The following is a 27,294-nucleotide window of genomic DNA, read 5'->3' on the forward strand; positions in this document are numbered from 1 at the left end:
TATCATATATGTATGGTTGTGTTTGAAGTAGAAGCTTATTATTTTTTCTATGAATGTTCAGCAATATTTGTTAAAGGGCTGGGGTTGTGGCTCAGTGGTAGAGCGCTCGCCTCACACATGTGCAGCTCTGGGTTAGATCCTCAGCACCACATAAAAATAGATAAATAAGGGTATTGTGTCCAACTACAACTATAAAAAATATTTAAAAAAGTATATTTATTAAAAAGACTGTCCTTCCTCCATGAAACTGATTTTGCTACTTTGTCAAAAATTATTTATATTGATCTGGTTCTGGGTTTTCAATTCTGTTCCACTTATCCTCTGACAATGCTATACTCAAGTAGTGTGATTCCCTCTCATATTTATTTATTTATTTTATTTATTTCCATTACCTTTCTATATAAATTTTAACATAAGCTTGTTGTCTACAAAATTTCTTCTTTACTTTGAAAGGACTGTATTAAACCCATAGATCAAATTACTGATATTTATAATTTCCACTATAGTATTTAATATATTAGTTCACTAAACTATGTATTTACTATATTTCTGAAACTATACCATATATGGTACAGTTCTTGATTTATTTAGACCTTTGACTTTTTTGTATCAGTGTTTCCTAATTTTCAGCTTATAAATCCTGTATAAGTTTTCAACATTTATAGATAAACATTTCATTTTTGGAGTAGGTGTAAATGGCATTGTGTTTTTAATTTCAGTCTTCACATGTTTATTGCTAGTTCAGAGAGGATACAATTGATATTTTTGTGTTTGCTTTATATCCTCAGAATTTGTGAAGCAATCATATGTTCTATAAGCATTGTTTTTGTGCTATGTGGCATTTCCTATATAGACATTCATGCCTCCCACAGATTTTCCAATATGTATGACTGTTTTTCCTTTTATGCCTATTGTACTGGCTAGGACTTTCAGTACTATATTGAACAAGAGTGATGAGAGTAGACATCACTTACTTCTTTCCAACTTAGGTGGAAAGCATTCAGCCTTTCACCATTAGTTGTTAGCTGTAGGTGATTTTCATCAAGTCAAGGATGTTTTCCTCCATGTTGGGTTCCTAGGGCTAAAGTAAGAAATTAGCACAAAATCAGTGGCTTTAAAACAACAGAAATTTCTTTTCTCACAGTTATGGAAACTAGAAGTAAAAAAATCTAGGCTTGGGCAGAGCCACACTTTCTTTATAGACTCTAGGGAAGAATCTGGTCTATGTCTTTATTTTAGCTTCTAGTGTTGCCGGTGATCCTTAGGATTCCTTGGCTTGTGCACACATCATTGTACTCTCTTCCTCCATAGTCACATGACTTTCTCACTGTGTGTTTCTCCCTGAGCCCCTTCTCTTTTTATAAAAACACCAGTCATATTGAATTATGGCCTACCCTAATTCAGAATGACTTCATCCTGATTGATTGCCTCTGCAATGACCCTTTTTTCAAATAAGGTCATATTCTCAGGCACAAGAGATTAGGATTTGGGGAAACACAGTTTTCAGTTTTAGTATTTCTGATTTTCTGAAAGACTTTATTAAGAATGACTAGTGAATTTTGCCAAATGTTTCTTCTGCACCAGTTGATAATATCTTGCCATTTTTCTTCTGTAGTCTGTTGATGTGGTGGATTACACTGATTGAATTGCAAATATATCTTAAACTAGACATGTATTCCTGGCATAAACCCCATTTGCTCTTGGTACACATTACCTTTTATACACTGATACACATTTGCTATAATTTGGTCATGATTTTAGTGTCTTAACCTCATGAGAGATTTTAGCCTGTGGTTCTTTTTTTAGTTGTTGTTGTTGTTGTTGTTATCATCTCTATGTCTGATTTTGTTATCTATGTAATGTTATCCTCAAAAAAATATTTAGGAAATAATCCCTCTTTTTCTGTACTTTGGAAGATAATGTTTATAATTGGATATGATTCTCCTAGAAATGTTTGTTAGAATTAGTCAGTGAAATCATTTGGGTCTGAAGATTTTTTTCAGAAGCTTTCTAAAATTTATGATGTAATTACTTTAATAGATTTTTAATTTAATATTGGGAGAGTTTGGTAGTTTGTGTAAAGACTTATTTATAGTACTCTCTTATTTTTCTGTTGATATCTGCAGAGACTATGCAATCTCTTTTATTTCTCAAATTGGTCATTTACAGCTTCTCTCTTTTATCACTGTTAGTCATCTTAGAGGTTTGTCAATTTTATTGACCTTTTTTAAAGAACTAGCTATTTGCTTCATTGATTTTTTTCCTATTGTTTTTCTGTTAGGGTTATAGTAGATTTCTACTCTTAATTTTGTTTTCTTTTACTTTCTATGGATTTATTTTGATCTCTCTACTTTCTTGAAGTAGTTTAGATTATTAATTTGTGGACTTTCCTTTTTCCTACTGTATTTACTAGTATATCATTCCCTTTAGGTACTGCTTTACTTGAATTTTGTGGCATTGGTATGTTGTATTTTCACATTCATTCAGTTCTAAATGTACCTTTTACTTTCTTTGAGACTTCTTCTTTAACACACAGGTTATTTAGACGAGTTTCATTTAATTTACAATCTTAAAATTTCTGTTGTCTTTCTCTTGATTTTTAGTTTGATTTCATTGTGGTTAGAAAACATACTCTGCATAAATTTAATTATTCATGTTTCTAAGTAACCTATTTCAGCAGACAGATCTATGGGTAGAAGTATGAATAAACAAAATAGAAGATGGAGTGTTCTACAAGTATCTCTTGGAGCCTGCTGGTTGATGATGTATTGTTCAGTTCTTATGCTTCCTTAACTGATTTTCTGTTTAATAAGTCTATCAATTGATGAAAAAGGGGTGTTGATATTCATAGATGTAATTGTAAATTTATTTATTTCTTTTTCCAGTGCTTTTTTGCCATATGCATGTCTGAAGCTCTAATTTTTGGGTGAATGAAAATATATGATTACTGTGTCTTTTTGGTATATTTATTCTTTTGTCATCTTATAATGTCCCTCTTTCTCTGACAAATATATTAGCGTTGAAGTCTAGTTTAACTGATATTAATATAGCCACTTCTGTTCTTTTAGAAATAAATATTTGTACAGTATACATTTTTCATTCTTATATATTCAGTTTTCCTATAATATTATATTTTAGGTTACTTTTTATAAATAGCCTATAATTTGATCATCTTTAAATCCACTTATCTCTTAATTTGTATTTGTGTCAATTTACATCATTTACATTTAAAGTGATTATTAATATTTTAGGTCTTATTTTCACCACTTTAGTTTTCTTTTTCTGCTTGTTGATTTTTTTTTCTTATTGCTGTTTTCCTTTTCTTTCCTTATTATTGGTTACCAGAAGAATTTTTAGAATCTACTGTTTTTTATCTATAGTGCTTTAAATGTATTTCATTGTGTATTTTTAACAGTTGCTGTCAGTATTACAATATTAATGATCAACAAATCACAGTCTACCGCTATAAACATTTTTCTGCTTTAAGAGAAATGTGGAATCCTTACTTCCATTTTCTTCCCTCTGCCCTACTACATTTTTTGGAGAGGGGTTACCAGGAATTGAACTCAGGGGTACTCGACCACTGAGCGGACAACCTCAGCCCTATTATGTATTATATTTAGAGACAGGGTCTCACTGGGTTGCTTAGCACCTTGCTGTTGCTGAGGCTGGCTTTGAACTCGTGATCCTCCTGCCTCAGCTTCCAGAGCCTCTGGGACTACAGGCATGTGCCACCGTGCCCTGCTACCCTTCCACTTTTTAAATGTAAATCTCTTAAATTTTTCCACCATATACTTCAAACACCATGCACAATTATGCTATAATTTTCCCTTCAGTTTTCAAATGCTTTTAAAAACATGAGGAAAGGATAGTCCATTTTACTTTATGCTTTTCTTTAATGCATTCCATTGCTTTTCTTTCCTTCTGAAGTTCTATCCACTTTCCATCTTCATTTAATTATTTTCTACTTCAAACTGTTTTTTAAATTTATTTTTAATTTTTATTTGTTCTTTTTAGATATACATGAGAGTGTATTTTGACATATTATACTTACAAGAATACCCCTTAGCTATTCTTTAAGGTTAGTTCTGTTTATAATATGTTCTCTTAGCTTTCCTTAATCTGAGGTTATTTTTTATTTTCCCTTCATTATTGAAGAATCAACAATTAATAATAATTTAATTATTAATTGATTAATTTAATTAATAATTAATTAATACAGAATTCATGATTCAGAGTTCTTTTCTTTTAGCACTTCCTACCGGCATTTGGTTTATGAGAGGAAATCTGCCATTCAAATTGTTGCTCCCCTATAAGTAACATTTCGTCTTTCTCCAGTATCTTTCAAGAAGTTTCTTTCACTTTAATTTTCAGAAATTTTTTGATGATGTATTGTGCCACATAATGTCTATACTGTTTGCGGTCATCATTAAACTGAATTAAATGAGGAAAGGGACTGGGATTATTTAGTTTAGTGCCAGACATGTAAGGGATGTTTAATAATTCTGCTATGTAAGAAGGAAATCCCCAAATACTTTCATTTCTATGATAATAAGGAAAAAATAAATGGGCAGTATCCATGGTGATTATTGAATATAAATTCACCTTGAAGACCAAAAAGAAACTTAATGTGTTTATTTGATTTATAGAGAATAATGGCATAAACAATTTGCTGTTTCTATTCAGAGATGTTGCAAAGTTTCTAAAATCATTTTTAAATATCTGTCATATTTTTAAAGGATATGACAATTTGTGTCCTTATTTACTGTAACAAAGAATCATATCAATATATTTGGAAACTTTTCAAAGTTAATTATCTAATGTAATCCACAGAAATATTTAATGAGTTAACTAGTTCTAAGTAAACATCATTATGGACATGGTTAGAACTCTGCTCTTCTAGTAATTTAAATGTTCTTTACTCATTGGCCTGTACAATTTTCCTAGCTTGGTCAGGTTTAACATATTTTCTGTGTACTTCAGAGTATAAAAATGAATTTCTACTTCTTTGTTGGGCCATATATTTTAATACCATATTGTTTACTCAGAGAAACCTATCTCTTGGGCTGGTAATCAAATTTCTTCATCTAGTTCCATATGTGCCCATAGCTTACGTCACACTTGGGCTTCTCCCATAGTCTTTGGGACTAGGGTTTTGTTTTAAATATTCTACAAGAGAAATTTCGTATAAAGATGAAAAAAAAAAAGAAAGAAAGGCAAGATAGTTTCCATCTAAAACATGAGAATGTGAATTCATTTCATAACTTGTAAGGACCTTTAATGAGTAAAATATTTCTTTTGTCTCATTGTAGGAAGCAAATAATACACATAATTCATAATAATTGAGTTATATTGTGTCCTTGTTAATCACTCTATAATATTATTCTGCACTTATTTTAATGAAAACATATGAACTAAATCATTTGAATTGAAAATAATCAAAGTTTCATCCTTAATCACCTCACTTCTGATTGCTCCTGACAGATGCAATTAAATAATGCAATCATTAGTTATAAAAGATTACAATCAAAAGGAAAGTCTCAAATTTTTGTATGAACTCACAAAGGAAAACTCCCAATAAAGATCTCACCATGATTATTTCTGTCTAAATTGAAAAATTATTTTCATTATTCTGCTTTGTCTCTAAATCTAATTGGAAATTGCCTGCATTGAATTAATTGGAGACACAGACCAAGGACCATGTTTACTATCAGAAAAAGAACAGAACAGTAGCATGAAATATCCTGCTGAATAATGTAATTTAGAGGCCATTATGATTTTTACTCCCAATATTTTGAGAATATCATCCTAATTTGGGTAGACTTTTAGTATTTTATACTATTTATACTATAATAGATATTTTGCAGATATGCTCAACCTACTATTTCCTATTTCCTATAATGAAAGGTCAAGATTGTATCTATTTCTCACTCAGTCTTATCACAGCAATAAGTTCTTGCTTTCTTGATTCCCCTCAGAGCATAAATTTATACTTTCAGTAGGCCTTTTGAGAAACATGAGGCAGTTACAAAGTCAATTTCTTCAAATTGCTATTCAATTTATTTTTGTATTTTCATTGGATATCTTGATTTTTTAAACATCTTTGAGATTTGTTTTATGAGCACCATGAAAAAATGAAAAAAATTATGACATATGATTCAGTCTCTAACAGTAAGATCTGCTTCCTTATGCCTTGGTAATTTTTTAAATGTACTGAAAAGGAAAATATGACAGTATATATTTATGAAAGAAGCAAAACAGAAAGTCATTCTGCTTCATTACAATCCAATCATTCCGAGTTCATTATAACTAATATTACTAACATTCTCTTAAATGTTTTGTTAGAATTAGAAGTAGCATGTATCTCTTATTCTGATGCATTTCTGCTAACATTAAGTTCAAAGAAAGTCTCAATAGAAACCAAAAATAGACATATTTTGTTTCAATAAACATTTCCATAAACATTTTCCTAAGGAATGAATGCATTTATCAGAAATTCTAGTATATAAAGTCATGTAGGACAAATGCATTCAAAAATATGAAAAATACTGACTTTTTGTTTTGAGCTCTTTTATATTGAGTGAACTGCTTAGTATTACAGAGAATCCAAAAATTCTATCAGAATATTTTCTATAGATTTTTATTTTGTTCAATTTTGGTTCTGAGGATGTAATATCGTACCCCTTGTAATATTGATATCAAAATGAGTTTTTTTAAAAAATATTAAACAGTAAATAGAATTATCTTCAATAAGTGCATTTAGTGTGCAAATTTGGGGAACATTTTTGGTATATTTTAATGGCTGAGGGTCCCTCATGCAAATGGTAATAACATGTTGACCATGTCTGCAGTTATCTGAAGACTTGACAGAGTTGGGTGATCGAAATGGCTTACTCTCACAACTGGCAGTACATACTGGTTGTTGTCAGAAAGCTGAACTGGGGCTGTCAGCAATAGTACCTATACATAAACTCTCTACTGTGTTTGTCCCCAGTAATTGGATGGACATCTTGACTGGTTTCCCACAGTTTTTATTCCAAGAGAACCAGGTAGGAGATGATTGGCATTTTCTGACATAGATACCAAAAGTTCCACAGTGTCACTTTAGTTACATTCAGTTGGTTACCAGAGAGTCACTATGTTGACATGGATATAAAAAAGGGAACACTGGCCACTTTTTTCAATGTGAAATTGTTAAAGAAAATATGAGCATGCTATGGTAATCAAGTAATGCTTACTTGAATATTTTAAGCTTCTCCTAAGTCAGTATACTCTCCCTAGATTCTTTCTGAATATTGTAACCAGCTGGTAGTCTTTGAGTGGCAAGGCTCAGATAATGGTATGCAAATCACAGAAAAGGATGGGTTTTTTTTTGTAGGTCAGTTTTCTAGGATAATTGGAAACTACCCACTTCCCTATGTCAAATCTGTTTTTGAACTTATTTTAAAGATCCAATGCTGTAAATAAGCTACTGAATATATTTAGCTTACTCTCCCATCCTGGGTAGGCTATACCTAAGTAGGTATTTAAAAATCTCAGGTCATTCTGAAGATCTAGAAAACTAGTGGGGAGTATAGAAGAAAGAAAAAAGATGAGATAAGAAAACAGAATGATGCAGTCATATTCAAGATTTGACCACTTCCCCATGGTGGTTTCTCTGTATCCTAAATTAATTATATAAAACACAATGTCCCTAGGACAATAGAAAAGAGAAGATACTTTAAGGAATAAATTTCACTTTATATGTTTTAAGTATTTAAAAGGCCTACTGTTTGTCAAGCAATTTTAGGCATGTTTTAGAGCTACAAAGTGTTCTAAAGGATAAAAACATTACCAAGTATCAAAACAGCTTACCTGTTAATCTTATTTTAAAAATTTTATTTGCACTTAAGTGATTAGTAATAAGTAAAACTTTTGAGAAATTTGATTTTCTTTTTTTCTGTCTTATTTTTCACTCACATCTGTCATTTGTGATAGCATTAAAAATACTTCTCTTTAAAGTGAACAGAACATGAATTACACAAAAGTCTATGTTGTAAATCTTAAGAAATAGTAGTGTGCCATCTTCTGACCATAAACACTAATTACAACTCAGTTCTGCTAAACTATAGGAATTAGAAATCGATTCCTAATTGTATGAACTAACCAGTTTTTGAAGAGTCATTTTGCATCATGCTACATAGAAATTTTCATATTGTAAAATTAATATCTATTGTGGACAAGGATTCTGACTTTCAAAAATAAATTATAGGGCTTTATGTGTACCTTTTTATAAACACACACATTAAATACATGTAATTTAAGAAATCTTTTGGGACTCATACGGCTTACATTGTTTAAACCATCTTTAATTCATCAAGTATCTTACACCACAGCTGAGTATCCATTTATTCCCAACATAACAATAAAACTACCATCCTTTAAAAAATGATGACATATTAAAAAACTGATGAAATTGTTTTGTAAGCAGTTTTCTTAAGGACTTTCCACTGACTGAAATAAATAGCTTTCAAATGCTCCAGATGGAAAGCAAAAAGTATTTTAAAGCCTCTAGAAACCCTTTAAAATTTAATGACAGCTTTTCCCCTTCAGAAATCTTCTCTCTTTCCTCTATGCATTAACATCATATCTCTAGAGTCAGCATTTATCTGAGCAGCTATTTCAATTTTCCGAATACAGTTATTTTTACCTTTGAGAATGATTGCCATATTTTTGTCATAAACATATAGAAAGGGATATTTCCCCAGATACAGTTTTCTATCATGGTTAATGATATTATTATCAAGAAAAAAAACAGAAAATAATTTCTTTCCACTATCAGCCCACCTTAGTGATTATTCATGATCGTTACAGTTTCTTTAGTCCCTTGTCTGCCCCGTCTAAGAACAACACAATAATAATAATAAATGTTCATCGTATGCCTACTATTTAGCATATGTAAAATTATATAATTTAAATTTTACAGTACTACAAAATTGATATCATGGTCTCTGATTTACCAAAACATTTGCATACCCACACGTGGATACATGTTTATACAATGACAGTGAAGAATGAAGGAAGTTACTACACTTGGCAGTGCTTAGTGGGCTGGGTGGCCATGTAGGTAAGATGCCTCAGCTCCTGCCTCCCCTCCCTCTAGTCCCATCCCAATAGAGACTAGACTCTTGTTCACATCCCTACTCCAGGTTGGTGTCTTATGAGCCTCAGATTCAGGGACTTCTGAATTTTGTTAGGCTAATAAACAAGTCAGACTTGCTCAGATATATATTCAATACAAACAGCCCTAAAAAAGCTGTTAAACATTCCTATTCCTACTTCCAGCATTGGCTCTGACAGCTATAGTGTGTGTATGTATGTATATGTATGTATGTATGTATATATATATATATATATATATACACACACACACACACACACACACACACACACACACACTACACACACACACACACACACACACACACACACACACACACTATTGGCTAGTATAAATTAAGGAATGCCACATTCCAGAGGAGATAAGTGATCATTCTTTTTTTCTTGCTGTTGTAGATCAAGCTCAGGGCTTTGACATGATCAGCATATGTGCTTACAATGAGCTAGACTCACAGCCCCAAGATGATCATTTTTTTAACATTTTTTAGAGGTTCATGGACCTTTATTTCATTTATTTACTTATTTATATGTGGTACAGAATCTAACCCAGTGCCTCACACATACTAGGCAAGCATTCTACCACTGAGCCACAACCCCAGCCCCCAAAGATGGTCATTTTTAAATAGTGTTTCACTATTCCAAACCCTAACCCTCTTCTCCATCAAAATGCACACAAACCCTTAGTGTTAAAGCAATGAAGCACTATTTTCATTTCATTTCTTCACCTGTGTTTCAATGTAAATGTTTGGACAAAAGAATCCATGGTTAAAAACTTGAATCAATAAAACAGAAGTCTTGGAAATAACTGAATGAAGAAGAACCTTCTGGAAGCCATGCCAACTTAAAATGAGATTACTGGGATTATATAACAGTAATCTTTGTGTAAATGTGTATAGGGCTTTACAAGTTGAAAGAGTCATATAGTTCAGGCAATGGCAAATAAGGGCAAGAAAATGAGTTTTGAAAGTAGGTCCAATAGTTCTTAACCAGAGGTAATAACACCTCCTTAGGTGACATTTGAAAATTCATAAAGGAGTGTTGGCTGGGTGCTGTCAACATTGAAAGCCTCAGAAAAAAGGATACTAAACTTTCTGTCATCCTTAGGACTCCACAGACCACCTAGACCTATATATCTTTGGGGCAGGTATCTCCTCACTATTGAGACTCTATGTCATTCATTTTCTTCCTCCCTCAAACAACAACTTTAAAGCTCATGCCATGAAAATGCCCCTTCCGGAGTCTTCCTTGATGCAGTCTCTAAACACATCCTAGAAACTCCCCTTCAACACCTAATCTAATGTTACTATTTCCTGCATTAACCCTGGCAAGATGATGATGGAATATTTGCTGTCTCTTGAGTTGTATTTCTCTTGAAACCCATAAATTTCCTGAACTACAAGCAAAATGAATCTTCACTTTTCATTAAACTATTTCCCCCACTGGATGATTTAGAGTTATACAGGTCAGAGCATCCACTAAATTGATTTTAGCAAACCCTTTGTCTTGTTTCCTCATATAACCTATAGAACACCCATTCATATCAGAAATAACAAGTTGAAGCTATTGCTTCTACATTGCATTCTCTATTGTTAGCAATATTTTTGTTCTAAAAATCATTTTCATAGATTATTTGATTTTTAGCTTATCCCTTCATCAGCAGTAGCTGACATCTTTAATTTTGTATTTAGTTTTCAGAACAAAAACATTGTTTTTACTATTGTATATGGGAGGACTCAGGCAGGAAAAAAAATGTTTTTCTTAAGGAAACTCAAGAGTTGGAGAGGCACAATGACTTGTAACCTCACCCCCAATTGCTGTAATTTAATTCTGGGCCTCTTTAAAATTAGAATCACTCTAGTAGTACAATGTCAGTGCTTCTTATGAATACTTGAGACTACATAAGTCACATGTGTCAGTACCAGGGATCAAAGCTGTGTAATTGAGAAGTCGGCTTACAAGCCATTATTTTTTTTAATTATCTTACAAAGGAAACCTAGATCATCATATTAATAGGCCACCAGGTCTGAATATCATAGTGGCTAAACTACAATTTTAACTAGTGTACTGGTGGTCATCTGTGTGACAGGATTTTCCCAGGGCCTGAAATATAGGTTACAGGCCAGATGTACATTTAGAACACATCTGTTTATCTGATCTGGGCTTTTCCTATTTCTCTTCTCTGCCTTTATTAGGGAAGGTGCTGCCTTCTTGACTCACATCAGTTCACCACAGGCCCCATGGCTTCCTGAAGACTCGTTGGTCCACTCATGTTTCCATCTTTCTCAAGACTGATATCATCTCTTCTCGGGCTTTTTCTTCCTTGAATGCCCAGGCTTCCAGGGGAGCCTGAAAAAGCTGGTATACATTTATCATCAGAGGAGACAGGGATAGGTCATGACTTTCCCCTAAGTAGTGATGATCGAGTTCACAATAAATAGCTGCTGTTGTGTATCAAGGGCAGACAACTACAACATAGACCCAGGACCAAATATCCCAATCCATCAGGCCATCTCTCCCACATCAAGATAGCAGGCCTTACATCTTCCTTCTCCAGAGAGGATCTTCTTTCCTCATTCCCACCAGGAATACAGTTCTGGGTTCCAGGGCACTGAATACTTTGAGCCATTCAGCACTTATTTTCTCAGTCCAAGGACAAGGTTTATGGCTTTTTTAAAATCTTGTTTTAGAAATATAGCAGCATGTATTGAAGAAGGATAAATTATAAAGCTCACCACTGGCCATAACATTTCTCCCAAAGATCCCAGACTTTATTCCTGTGCATGGACTTTAGAAGAACAGAAGAGGATCACAATATTCTATAAGCAGTTGTTCTTTAGAAATATACTAAATTCTGAACTTCTGCTATTAAATACTGCAAAGCTTCTTTACTAGTGAGTTAATATTTTAAACCTTTCCTAATGAAGCCTCATTATTTCATGAACTGATTATATAGTTGTTCTGCATCGATCAACTATCATCCCCATGAGTATCTGAATAAACTTAAAATAACTATAATTCTTGTGTCAGTAAGAATTTTGCTCTAAGATTTTTCTACTTCTGACTGTTTTTAGTTAAGATCAAATGTTTTATTTGTGTGGTCTTCTTAGATAGTTTTGTAGGAACTTAAAGATGTTAGAAATCAAAAGATAATGAAGCCAGTTTAGACTCGGGGAACTCCCTACATAGTGATTTATGTAAGGATGCTGGCAAAATACTGTGAAACACTGCATTACCTAAGGCCACAATCTCGATTCTTAATGACCGGATGATTAGAAACTGAAGAATAAACATTTTAACTGTACAACATATCCTGGCTGGTTCCTCATTTCAACTTTGACTAAAGCAATTCATTAATATTTTATATATCATGTATATTGTTTATATTTTGGAAATATATATAAAACATTTTAACTGTGAGTTTACTTCTTTTGAATCAACAAGTTAAAAACACTGCATTATATTCATCTTCTTAATAATAGGTACTTCGTCTTTTTTTTTCTTCCATTGCAGTAAGATACACATAGCATAAGATCAATTCTCTTAACAAATATTTAAGGGTACAGTACAATATTATTAATTATAAGCACAATTTTTTACAGCAAAATGTTCAACTTGCAGGATTAAAACTTCATTTCTATTCAATAGTAACCCTTCATTATCAGCCGCTCCTGGCAAACACTATTGTATTCTTGGGTTTTTGTTTTACTGTTTTTTGTTTTTTGACTTTGACTCTTTTAGAGACCATATATATATATGGTGTGTGTATATATATAATAATATATAAAACAAATAAATCACATATATAGAAAAAAAACCACAATGTAGGGTTCCCTGAGTATGAACTGGAGATATATATATATATATATATATATATATATATATATATATATATATACATACACACACACATACATACACACACATACACACATATACACATACATATAGATACATACATATACATATACATATAGATACATATATACACATATATACATATACACATATATAATATACATATATATATAAGATTTTTCAGTGAACAAGTCTTTAGTCTCCTTGGTTAAGTTTATATATAAGTATTTTATTACTTATGATGCTAATGTAAATGGGATTTTTTATTCTCCTTTTCCATTTATTCATTATGTACAAATGAAACTGATATTTTATGAAATTTATTTTTAATTGATTTATAAAAACAAAAATTGTACATGTTCATGGGTTACATGTATATACTACGTAATGTTTAAATCAGATTAAACATAGCTGGGCATGGTAACACACTCATGTAAATCCAGCAACTCAGGAGTCTGAGGCAGGAGGATCACAAGTTCAAGGCTAGCCTCAGCAACTTAGTGAGGTCCTAAGCAACTTAGTGAGATCCTGTCTTTAAATAAAATATATTAAAAGTGGCTCAATGGTTAAGCACCTCTGGCTGGAATCAATCCCTGGTACCAAAAAAAAAAAAAAAAATTGCAACTAGTTTTTGAATGTCCTGCACTGTTGCTGAATTTATTTATGACTTTCAAAAGTCTTTGGACTCTATGACGGTTTTCTACACATAAGTTTATGTCATCTGTGACCAGGAACAATTTTTACTTTTTCCTCTCATATTTGAATGTCTTTTATTATTTTATTGTTTTTATTTATTATTTTACATTGCTGTGGTAAAACATCTTGTCCAATACTGAATAGAAGTGGCAAGAATGGGCATCCTTGTATTGTTCCTGATCTTGGACAGAAAGCTTTCAATGTTTCACTGTTGAGTATAATTTTAGTTGTGGGCTTTTTGCATATGGCCTTCATGATGAGATAGAAAATTCCTTGTATTCCTAGTTTGTTGACTCTTTGAATCATGAAATGGTGTTCCATTTGTCAAATAATTTTTCTGTATCTGTTACAATAATTGTTTATTTTTATACTTCATTGCATTAACATATCACATTGTTTGATTTTTTTATATATCAAAAATTATTGCCTCCCACAGTCCCATTTGGTTATGGCATACTATTCATTGAAAGTGATGTTGAATTCATTTTGCTCATTTAAAAAAAAAATGGGTTTATATATGTTCATCAGGCCTATTAACCTAGTTTTATTTTCTTGTAGTGTCTGTCTGCTTTTGGTATCAGGGTGATTCTGGCCTCATAAAATGAGTTTGGAAGTGTTCCCTTCTCAATTTTTTGGAAGAGTTTGAGAAGGATCATTGTTAATTCTCCTTTAAAAGAATGGTAAAATTCACTAGTGAAAGTCATCTGACCCTGTACTTTTCTTTCATAGGAGTTTTTTGGCTACTGATTTAATATCCTTCCTAGTCATAGTTTCTATTTCTTTATGAGTCAGTCTTCGTTGGTTATGTAATTCTAGGCACTTATCCATTTCTCAATTATTTTGGCTTATACTTATTCACAGTGGTTTCTTATAATCCTTTTAACAACAGAATCAATTATATATAATGTCTCTTTCATTCTTTATTTATTTGAATATTCTCTTTTTTAAGTTAGTCTAGTTAAAGCATTGTCAACTTTGTTGACCTTTTCAACACTCACAGTTTTGTTGATTTTTTTCAATTTTTTATTCCTTATTTCATTTATTTATGCTCTAATTTCTATATTCTGCCTTCAGCTAACTTTGGCTTTAGTTTGTTCTTCTAGTTTGTGGAGGTATAATATTGGGACTTTCGTTTTTTAGAAGAGTTTAATAAGGACTGATGTTAATTTTTCTTGGAATGTTTGGTAAAATTCAGCTGTGAAGACATCTGGTGCTGGAAATTTCTTCATTGGAAATTTTTTTACTTACTACTACTACAATTTTTTTAACTGACTTCTTTAACTAGTTTATTTCTTCTTGGTCCAATTTTGATAGGTTGTATACTTCTAGGAATTTATTAATTGACATCTTAGTTTTTCAATTTGCTTGCATGCGTTGTTTATAATAGTTCTTAATTTTCCTTTTAATTTCTGAGGCATCCACTGTAGTGTCTATTTTTCTTTCTTATTTATTTGAATTTGTTAATTTAAAAGCAAAGAACTTAATTTTGTTGATATTTTTTTCCTATGGATATGAGCCTTATTTATTTTTTTTTTTTTACTATTTCCTTCTTTCTATCAACTTTTGGTTTAGGTTTTTCTTATAGATAAGTGAAGCATAATGTTAGTTTGTTTATTTGAGAGCTTTCTTCTTTACTTGAGCATTTATCTCTATAAAGTTTACTTGTAAACTAAATGTGTAGCATCCATTAATACTTCATATATTGTTTCCATTTTCATTAGCCTTAAGATTTTAAAATTTTTCCTTTTGATTTCCATTTTTGACAAATAAATTGTTGTTCAGGAGCATGCTTAATTTGCCACATTTGTGAACTTTTCTAAATTCTTCCTGTTATTGATTTCTAGTTTCATGGCACTGTGGTTGGAAAACATTCTTGATATGATTTCCATGTTCTTAAATATGCTGACTTGATTTGTGACCTAACACACTATCTATCCTGGAGAGTTCTATATACTTTTGAGAAACATGTATATTCTGCTGCTGTTAAATGAAATGTTCTATATTTATCCATTAAGTTCAGTCAACCTAAAGTACAGTTCAAGCCTAATGTTTCTTTATCAATTTTCAGTCTAAATGATCTGTCCATTGTTGAAAGTAGGGCATAAATATACCATGCTATTATTGCATTGCTGTCTCTATCTCCCTTAAGATCTATTAATATTTGCTTTATATATTTATGAGCTCTAGTATTGGGTTTAATATATATTTACAATGGTTTAATCCTCTTAGTAAGTTGACCCCTTTATCTTTGTACATAATGTGGCAATTTATTTCTTGTGGCAGATTTTGAATTAAATTCTTTATTTTCCCCCCTTATCTCTGAAAGACAGCTTTGCTGAGAATTTTTGGTTGTCAGGTTTAGTTTTTTCCCTCAACACTTTAAATATATCATCCTCACACTCTTCTGATCTGCATAGTTGCAACTGAGAAGACCACAGGTAGACTTATTAGAATTCCTTTGTTTGTGTTAAGGTTCCTTTTCTCTTTGTGATTTTAAGATTATGTATTTGCCTTTAATTTTTGACAGTTTCAATATAATGTGCCTTGGTGAACTATTTTGGATTAAAACTTATTGTAGACCATTGAACTTTATGTGCCTAGATGCTCATATTTTTCCTAGGATTGGGATAGTTTTTAGCCATTTTAATAAGTTTTCTGTTCCTTTTTTCTCTGTCTTCTTCTTATTTCCATTCTAATATACAAGTATTAGCTTTCTTCATATTTTCTCAGATCCCACACAAGTTTTCATTCTTTCTGTTTTCTCCTCTAAATGGTTCATCTCAAACTTCTGTTCCAGTTTGTTTATTCTTTCTTCTGTTGATCTAGTCTGCTTTAGAAGCTATCAACTGAATTTTTAAATTCAGCAATCATATATTTCATCGCTAATATTCCTGTTTAGTTCCTTTATTTATTTTCAATCTTTTGGTTGAGCTGTTTATTTTTCTCTTGTGTGTTTTCATGATTTTATTAAATTGTTTATCTTTATTCTCTTTTAGCTCATGGAACTTCTTTTAAATAATTATTTTTACTTCTTTCTCAGGCAATTCAGTGACCTTCAGTTCTTTGGGGTCTGTGCTAGAAGTTTATTTTGTTGCTCTGGTGGTGTCATGTTTCCATGATTCTTCATAATCATTATAACCTTGCACAGGTGTCAGTTCATTTTCATTTAAAAAAGTAGTCACCTCTTACAGACTTTTTATAGATTGGCATCAGTAAAAAAACTTTCAACTTCAGAATGGGGGAACAGGACACGTGGGTGGGTGTATGCTATAGCACTATGTCTAATGGTGGAGGGTGCCATGTTTGGTGGCATACAGTATTTTCAAGTCTTTGAGGAAATAATGTTTCATGGGCTTGGAGAGTTGAGGTCTGTAACATCAGCAACTGTGTGGCCCATGGACACAAGAGCTATGAGAGGTCCAGGTATCTTTGAAGGCTCTTGGATTCTTTAGTGGTAACACTAGGTCCACTGCCAAGTGGCCAAGACAGGTGGCAGTTGGAAGCCCATGCTCAGATGATAAATCCAGATAACGGATGAAGCTAACTGCGGACACATATGGGGTAGTTAGGCTGTCAGTGTGTACTTGAGCAATTTGTATGGGTCAGCTGTGGAATGGAGTCTAGCCAGTTGCATGCGAAAGGGTATACTATGAATGCAATGGGAGTGAAAAAAAAAACCCTTTAGGATTCTATTTTGTCACCCTTGGAAGAATGACACTTAATTATAAAAATGCCTTCTCACTCTATTAGCATTCAGCATTCATATTTAAATGTATGCTGGGGTTTGCAGCAGAGAGCTTGAGCCCATTTGCAAGCACACATGTGGTGGTTGTGTGGTACTAAGCCAGAACATCCACAACAGCAGCAGCTGAAATAGTTGTAGATGGGGAAGGGTAGATTTGGCTCAGCACTGGGAGACCATGAAGGCAAAACTCTCTGGGGCCTTCAGTGGTGAAATACTCAGGAAATCTGTGGTGTCTGTGCTGGCTGTTGGCTTCCTCAGCAGTGAAATATACAGAAAGCCTGGGAGAGCAAACCACCTGGTGGTCTTTGATAGCAAACACCGTGGGGTCCTTGGCCATGAAAATGTGAATGATACATAACCACCAAGAGGACTTTGGTGATCTTAAGTAAAGAAGACTGATGAAGTCTTGTGCAGAACAGGACATTGAGGATCATGGTGTCTCCTGCCCCATGGCTGCTATTGATATCTTCCATCTTTATTTCCAGCTGTCTTTAGACTTAACAATTATGCTAATCTCTACGGTGACCTAGGAAGAATGAAATTGAAACTACTATCCCAGAAAGTACCCCCAAAGGATTAGGGAAGTTAGTTATTCAACCCACTTTTTTTCCCTGTTAGGGGAACTTGCAAACCAGGGAGTTCTCTCTGTGTGCTATCTAGAGGATGGGTGGTGCAGTCAAAATGTATAATTAGTCTTTGCTTTTTTTTTTCTTCTACTGTATTGCTGCTGCATCTTAAATGGGCTCTTGAACTCTTTCAGGCTTATTTTCATTCATGAATAGCTACCATATTATTTTTTAAAAATAGTTTCTGTCTCTTTATTGAGTTTTCCTGATTTTGTTGAGTTGTCTATCTGTCTTCATAGTTTGCTGAGCTTCCTTGAAACAATTATTTTGAGCTCTTTGTCAGGTGTCTTAGTCCATTTTCTGCTGCTATAACAGACCTGATTCTGGAGACTAGAAAGTACAAGAACATGGCACAAGCAACTGGCAATGATCTTGTACTGTATATTATTGCAGTAGAAGGTGAAAGGGTTAGAATAAGACAGCAAGAAGAGCAAGGATGAGATCAGGTCACTTTTATAACAACTGATTTTCCCTACTCCAATGACAGTGACACTAATCCATTCCTGAGGGTGCCACTCTCATGATCCAATCACCTCTCATTAGGCCCCCACCACCAACACTATTGCATTAGGGTTTAAATTTTAACATGTGTTTTGGAGCAGTCAAACCATAGCATCAGGCAAATCATAGATCTGACAAATCATTCTTGGTGGAAGGAAATAAGGCTGGGATTTCCTACTATACCATCTTGCTGATGTCACCTTCCCAAAGGTTAGCTCTCTTGATAGTGTCCCACAAATTCCAAAGGCTTTATTCATCCCTTTTTACTCTTTTTCCACTCATCCTTTGACTAGATATTTAGAGCTGATTTCTCTTCAAATTGATCTTTCTTCAAGTACATAGGTTCTTTCTTTGGCTTGATCAAGTTTGTTGTTGATTCTTCTTGTTACATTTTTTTTCTTTTCATCAATTGTTTTCTTCAGCTCCAGACTTTCTGTTTGGTTCTTGATAGCCCCCAGAAATCTAGAGCATGCTGAGTTCCATCAGCCTTAAGAGATAGGCAAGTCATAAGCCAATTCCTTATGCAGCCCCACCTCAATGTAAAATCAGAACTTTGGATGCCCAGGTGCAGTCTCCCATTTTCCTCCTCAGGAAAAATCCAGGAGCTAGCTGGCTTTTTTTCTCCTATCATGTAGCAGCACTGTGCCAGGGGAAGGAACTATATCAAAAAGGTACCAAGAAATTCCTTGAATTTTGTGTGGCTTGTTTCTCGCTCTACTATGGCACAAAGACTTGTAACTGACTTTTGTATTCCAACAAGGGAAATTTTCCATATATTATTTCTGAATTGGTGTCTCCACTGAGAGGTAGGAGAATTTGTGAGTTCCTTTTCTGCCATCTTCCTGATATAATCTTCATAGACTTTATTTATTGGATCATTCATCATTTTCCAGCACTGTTTAAAAAATATTTTAAATCAATAGCAGTGATAAAGTAACACTGGCTAATCCTTACCAATTTCCATGTGCCAGGCATTGATAAAATTAATTTACTATGGTTATTAATTTAACAGGTGACAAAACTGAGAAACAGAAAGATTAAGTATATTTTCTAAACTCATGGACCAAAATAGAGCTATGATTCCAATCTAAGCCATCCATATCCACAGACCACGTTCTCAATATTCCATCATGATACTCAGTACATATTTGTTGAATGGATCAGTGAGTTCCAAAGTGAATTTTTCCTGTGTTTTCTTCTATGTTTCACTATTGAAATTGTTTTCAGAAGCCATACCTGACATGTTACATGCACTTTCCCTGTCAATTTGAATTTTAAATTCCTCACTTACAACCTCTTATGCAGTGTGTGGCTGCCCTGCTTTATTCTACCAGGAAATCCCTCAACTTCTTTCACAGTCTTCACCTCAAATGTAGCCAACCTTGACATGAAGATAGATAGTCACTGGAATCCAAAAATGTCATTCAGTTCACTTCAGATCATAGACCATCTTCAGGACCAAAAATCTTTAATGAGACTCTAAAGGGTTTTCACCTCACTTAACAAGTGGAGAGCTGAAAGAAAGTAAGCAAATATCATAATGAAATATTACTGGAAACAAAAGACTTTATCATAGCTTTAGCGGTTAGTTATTTTACATATGAACGTATTTGCAATTGGCTAACTTTTCACTTGGGACATAAATTCTGACAATTTTTATAGAGATAGTATATTTTATTTGTACACTATGAATGCAATGTGAATTAAAAAAAAAAACTTTAGGATTCTATTTTGTTACCCTGGGAAGAATGACACTTCATTATAAAAATGCCTTCTCACTCTTACTCTATTAGTATTCAACATTCATTTAAATGTATGCCTTTTGCAGCAGGATTCAAACTTTATACATCAGTACTCACAAAAAGAATTAGATCACAATCTAATTTGACAGGTTGATATTTATACTTTTATTCCAGATATTCTGAGCCATTCACTGCATACTTCCTACCTGGCAGTGATCCAGAGTTTTTTGTAAAACCTCAGTCTGGAGAACTTCCTCCTTATAACACTAAAGGAATCCTCATCGTTGTAGGATTTAAACCCCGAATGTACAGTAAGAAATACAAAGCAACATTAGTAATAGAGGTAAGTTCTATAATGACAATATTCAAGGATGTATGATATCACTAAAAGCATTAAATGAAGAAGAAAGTGTTTTACCATTGATCAGAGAGAATAGCAACCTTGCAAAAGTCAACTTATTTCAACTGCTGTGTATTATTTTACTTTTCTTTAGTGTAGTAAAAGAATTTAAATATGGAATATAACATAAAGGTTGTCAATACCAGGGGAAAGTTAGAAATCACTTCTCCTCCATACTAAGGAAACGTGGAAGAAACAAATAACAACTGTAAAGTGATATGTATAGCTATGTATCATTTTGTGTAATATAACTGTTAAAAACATTAACTTTAGATTATTTGAGATAGAAATTTTGGAACCTTTGATTAAGGCATACAGTACTGTCAAATGTTGAAACTAAAATGAAGAATATGAAGGTAAATTTTATTTAGAATTGAAAAACATGGTATAAAATGTACTATTTATAAAAGATTCTGTTAAGTGGCCATTTTATTAATAGTCAAGGCAAATACAATTTTAAAATTTTATCCAATAAGGAAAATTTCTCTATAAGATTTCATATGCATTTTATAGTAAGAACTTTTAGGCCAAAGATATTTTCGTATTATTTTGGAAAAGATACTTATTACCACAGTTTACTTTCAGTAGCACAGACTCAAAAGACATGTTGTCATCTTATAATACACGAATCCTAATGCCAAAGGGATTTCTAAACTTTTATATCAAACAATTATTATGTAGGGCTATAATCAGAAAAATACTGTTATTATTTTAATGAAAAAGAGAAAATGTTGAATAGTATTTGAAAAAGTTATTTCTGTTTTTCATCTTTTGAAGAGTATGTACAACCTAAATAATAAAGAAGATAAAGCCTCTTTTGCCTTGCACTGCATATCCCATTGACTGTATTGGTACTTAAGATGATCATGTTATACTTGCTTATAAACTCTAAGGAGATTAAATGGTATCCTTAAAAAGATTTGCAAATTAAAACGGTATTCATTTTATCTAGCATACAATGGGCAGTTTCTTAAATTAACTATTTATCAAGTTTTATGAACAAAATAGGTGCCTAGTGTGCTTGTGATTTGATAATTAAATTATTGGTGGCATAATTAAAGGTTTTATGTGACGATATATGGAATCAACTGAGACTCTTATCATTTTTAGTTAGTTTGAAGTGGCACAATTTGATAAAGCTTACCTGAGAATCAAATTGAGATTGAAATATGTTTAAGAAATTAGTAATTTGTTGATTCAGTTTTTATTATGGAAAATTCCAAATATGTGCAGAAATATAATAACCTCCATACACTCATCATACAGTATGAACAATTATAAACTCATAGCCACTTCTGCTTCACCTTCACACCCACGGCCTTTCTCACCTTCCACATTAAAGAAAATCCAAAGCATTGTATTATTTGTAAATACTTCCTACTATTCTTTAAATGATAAAAATCATAACTGTGCTACCATTATCAGAACTAAAAATTAACAATAATTCCATAGTATCAATACATGTCAATTATCCATTTAGTTTTCAACTTTTCAGGTAAATTCTAAATCTCATATATTTTTAACTTTAAAAATGTACAGACTTACAAGAAGTTGCAAAAGTACAGAGTCTTGTGAAGCCTTCCTTGAATTTCCTCCAATGGTGACATCTTAATATCTACAGTAAAATATCAAAACAAGAAAACTGATATTGGTAAAAACTCTGTTAATTAGAGACCTTATTCTATTTTTAGCATCATTTTTTTACATTTGTGCATTTGTGTGTGATTCTAGGCAATTAGAACCCAAGTATAAGATGAATATAACTATAGCCAAAGCTGAGATAAAGAGCTTTTCCACCACCACAGAGGAACTACCTTGTGCTAATCCTTTATAGTTGTGTCCAACACTGAAATTCGTGCCATAACCCTGACATATGTTAATCTTTTCTCCATATCTATGGTTCTGTCACTGATAGAATATTATACAAATGGAATAGTACACTCCATGACCTTTTGAAACTAGCTTTTTATTCTAAGTATAATGCCCTGGAGATTCATAAGAATAATTGTGTATATCAAATCAGTGATCTTAAAATCATGGTTCAGTCTATTTGACTCAAAATCCCAGTTCTTAATTTCAACACCATGATGACTCCCATAATAAATGTGAAGACAATTTAAAAAGTTAAATCATTATCTAAATGAAAATTATTGTTTACATTATCATCATTTTTTAAATTATTGATTATAAGCATCGAGTCAATATTTGCAGCAATATGATCTTCATTGTGCTTCACTTGGAAATAAAAATGATTTTAAGGGATAGCTTAATTAAATCTTAGCCCAAACAAATCTCAACAATCATATTAGCAAGCTTCATAATTTCTCATGTAATTAAATCACGTTTAGAATGATTAAAAGCTATCTTTCCCAATTAGTAAATAAGGCAAATAGCATTAGCTTTGAGGGACCAAAGTTAACTTGTTAAAAATGTTTTACAAAAATCTGTGTTACTCAGAGAGTAATAAGTCTGTTGAGTTTTCCATAGTGCACATAGTAAATTTTAAATAGTTTACAAAAATGTGAAAACTATCAGATTTCTCCAAGATGAAACATATGATGCTTCATCTTGTTTATATAATATTGTACATATATAGGAATATATAATATGTCATATTTATGTGTAAATGCCCATGTTATAATTAGAAACATAACCACGCATAGGTACTATAGGTAAATGTTCATTGCTTTTAAAGGAATCTACCATTAGCATAAAACAGTAGAAAATGGTAGTGTAAATATATATTTTGGTTTGTATTTCCTTAGAAGAGTATTCTCAAATAAGAATTCAAGTAGCATAGTTGCTCTGTGATCTCAAGAAATTGGTATAGGAAAGCCAGGATTTGAAGTACAGAAGGAAGAAAAATCAGTAAAGGGTGCTTTATCAAGGCATCTGCCACCACAGTGAGCAACTAGAAATTAATCCCATGAGAGACCTCTGGGAAATAGTGTAGCATGCATACCTCAGAATTTTCACACACAACAGGGCAGGAAGTTAGGGTATTTATGCACTTCTTGATACCATTCTAATCATTGATTGAGGAATGCTTCCAGGGACAATTAATACTTTGATGCCAAGAGAGAATCTTTCTGGAGTTTCTGAAAAACTCTTAATCATGGAGTTGCAGGTACTGACAATGTAAAGTTGGAGCGAACAGAGAAATGGAAACTCCTGAGGGATGTGGGTGGCCACAGACCACATCTACTAATGAATAATTATCAATTGTCTCCATTCACAGAAAGAAATATGCACTTAAAAACATAGCCTTGGTCATTCATTCTATAAGGCTTTGCCTGATCTCTTTTCAGAATATGGAGTCACTACTTAAAAGTGAACTTTTCAACTTAGAAAAGTACTACTTTTATTTCTTTAAAAAATAGTTGTAAAGTACAATGATCAATTTAATATTCATTGTAAAAATTAACCCAAAGTTGGGCGTGGTGGCTCATGCCTGTAATTCCAGCACCTTGGGAGGCTGAGGCAAGAGAATCACAAGTTCAAAGTTAGCCTCAGCAACTTAGTGAGACCCTAAGCAACTCAGCAAGACCCTGCCTCTAAATAAAATACAAAAAAAAAAAAGGTCTGGGGATGTGGCTCAGTGGTAAAGGGCCCTGGGTTCAATCCCTGATACAAAAAAAAAAAAAAGTATATGGTTGAATGGGTAGAAAAATGATAGAAAGAAAAAAATCAACACAGATTCTATGAGGTAGTAGTGGTATGGAGATATTAGTTTATTCTTATATTATTTTAACTTTTTTGCTTTTTATTTATATTTTCAAAGAGAGTTTTGGGAAGAAGATATAGAGCTATATCTTTAAAATGTTTTTGAAAATATAAATGGATAATTGTTTATATTCATAGCTGGGTTGGAGAAACTTAACAATAGGTTAAAAAACTAATGTTTAATCATTATTTTGTAAAATAAGCGTATTGTTCTTACTGTTATATAACATATTGGGAAAAGGGCATGAATAACTTCCTTAAAAAGTGCACATATAGGGCTGGGGCTGTAGCTCAGTGGTAGAGTGCTTGCCTAGCATGCGTGAGGCACTGGGTTCGATCCTCAGCACCACATAAAAATAAACAAATAAAATAAAGGCATCCTTTCCATCTACAACTACAAAAAAAATTAAAAATTCATTCTCTCTCTCTCTCTCTCTCTCTCTCTCTCTCTCTCTCTCTCTCATTATAAAATTGTTGGAATCTTACCTGTAATATAATGGGACTTTTAAAATAATGTCTTTATATGTAATAATTTTTGAGGGAGTCTGGAACTAAGTGTCAGATGAAGATGAAAGCCCCTACTTGTAGCTCCTATTTGTACACATTAGGTACCAGGTGTGAATGTAGATGTCGTCATGTGGCTCTCTCATGTGAATTCACAAAATGCTGGACATGAGTACCAGTCACTTCTTATAGCTCACATATTAGTACCAAGTGCCAGATATGTGGGTGTGTGTGTCTCTTCATTTAGCTCATTAATTTGGACCCATGAAGTGGGTGACTTTTACTGGAAAAAAAATTCACAATGATATATGCACAATCACCAAAATCTGGGTCTGTTTTTCAAATTGAGCATCCTTATACAAACTAAAGGAGTACTTAACTCAGTTGTATTATGATTTTTGGCTTGGTCCACTTTTGAATCACTGATTCTGAATACATAATACTGCAACCACTAGATAAAAGGAAAGATAATAAGACCATGTCAGATGTACAATAAATCCCTGCACTTAATTGGTATCCAGTGGTGGATATCATATAACACAGCAAGCCCAGTATACTAGGCCAGTATTCACTTGGCCTAGTAATTATTAGGAATAGTTTGCTGAGCATACATAGTACAAGTCTTAGTATGAGGAGAAAGCTTATATTAAAACAGGGGGCTTCAGGAAATTCTACAGAAATAGGGTTGAACATAAGTATATTAAGGTATGAACATAGACGTGCAGATAATGATAGACTGCCTAATTGACTGTGGCTTAGGAATTATGCCTAAATCTTGCATATATATAGAAGAAATAAATGGTTCTTAAATAAATGCCTGTATAAGTTGTACTGACTTGGATTATGATTGTCATCAATGATCTTTTACCTCTCTTGGTATTTTCTAAATGTTATATTACATATGTTGATAATCTAAAAACCAGCTCAACATATTCTACCAGTCTATGGCTATACTCAAATGTTCATGGATAAATTTATCTTGAAAAGTATTATTTCCATTGATTAGAGTTCATTCTAGGTAATACTCTTATGTCTACCAAATGGATTGTTCACCTACGGACACATCTTTACCTGAAAAATTTTCAGTGAATAGTCCTTAATTCAAAAACTAAGCCAGGCATTGTAGCACACACCTGTAATCCCAGTGGCTTGGGAGGCTGAGGCAGGAGAATCATGAGTTCAAAGCCAGCCTCAGCAAAAGTGAGGACCTGAGCCACTCAGCGAGACCCTGTCTCTGAATAAAATATAAAATAGGACTGGGGACTTGGCTCAGTGGTTGAGTACCCCTGAGTTCAATCCCTAGTACCAAAAAAAAAAAAAAAGAAAGAAAGAAAAGCCAAAGCTCTTCTTAATTTATTTTTACATTAAATATCTGTCATTATATATGTAGTTTCATTTTTGTAACTTTCCCATACCCTTTGTGGCAAAGAGAAGGTATTAATTGAAATATACTTCATTTTTCCCTTCACTTCCCTGCATTTTTCAGAATCCCCAGATATTGTACATAAAGTATCTCCCTCTTTATTTCCAGACAGAAGATATGTACTGGTTGTATGAAATCAATGGGTTACCTCCAGCAAGCACATCACTGATAAATGTAAAAGCCAAAATCGATTCTACTAACAAGAGATATGACAACATGCCAATTCGTCAGCACAATTTTGTCCGTGAAAATACTAAACTCATAAGAACAGGAGTATCTTCTACAATCAAGGGTGCTCCTTTGATGATGAAGAATAAATAAAATCTTTTTTCAAAACATTTCTTGGTCTCAAGTAGAATTAAATATTTTCATGATATTTTATCTTCTGGAATATTTCTGAGGAATAATTGTTTAATTATAGTAGGCCTTCAATATTTTCTTGTCTTTTAAAATACTGACTTAATATGTTCTCTGAATATGTCATACTTCATTTCTGAGCTGTCTATGTTTTTTAAAATGGACTTGGGTTGCAAATTTTGGAGTTGGTTTACTTTTGTAAGTGCAGGAGTACATTTGTAGTAAAACCGGAACATGATTTTAGTGATTACAATATTTCAAATATTAGTGTTGCTATTAAAGCTCAATTGCTCATGTAGATGTTGCTTATGAGTCTTTATTTTTTAAATTGACAACTAAAAGGTGTATATATTTATTATATGCAATTATATTTTGAAATATACATTGCAGAATGGCTAACATAAGCTAATTAATTTATGTATTCTCTCACATATTTGTCATTCTTTTGTGGTAGATACATTTAAAATGTACATTCTTAGTGATTTTCCAGTATACAATATATTGTTATTCATCCTAGTCACCGTGTTTCACAGTAGATCTCTTGAATTTATTCCTTCTATCTT

General features: G+C 32.7%; 1 protein-coding gene across 1 annotated transcript in view; it reads left to right on the forward strand.

Annotated features, from left to right (window-relative positions):
- Positions 1-26,695, forward strand: part of CFAP47 (cilia and flagella associated protein 47) — a gene marked incomplete at both ends in the record, with an annotated part of 427,079 nt that extends 400,384 nt beyond the window's left edge. Inside the window, 2 exons of the mRNA XM_081278126.1 lie at positions 20,499-20,667; positions 26,483-26,695. Coding sequence (XP_081134252.1) covers positions 20,499-20,667; positions 26,483-26,695 — 382 coding nt within the window. The remainder of the gene's footprint in view (positions 1-20,498; positions 20,668-26,482) is intronic.
- Between the last annotated feature and the right edge of the window lie 599 nt (positions 26,696-27,294).

The sequence above is a fragment of the Spermophilus citellus genome (assembly GCF_964194105.1).
Source record: "Spermophilus citellus genome assembly, chromosome: X".
Lineage (NCBI taxonomy): Eukaryota > Metazoa > Chordata > Mammalia > Rodentia > Sciuridae > Spermophilus > Spermophilus citellus.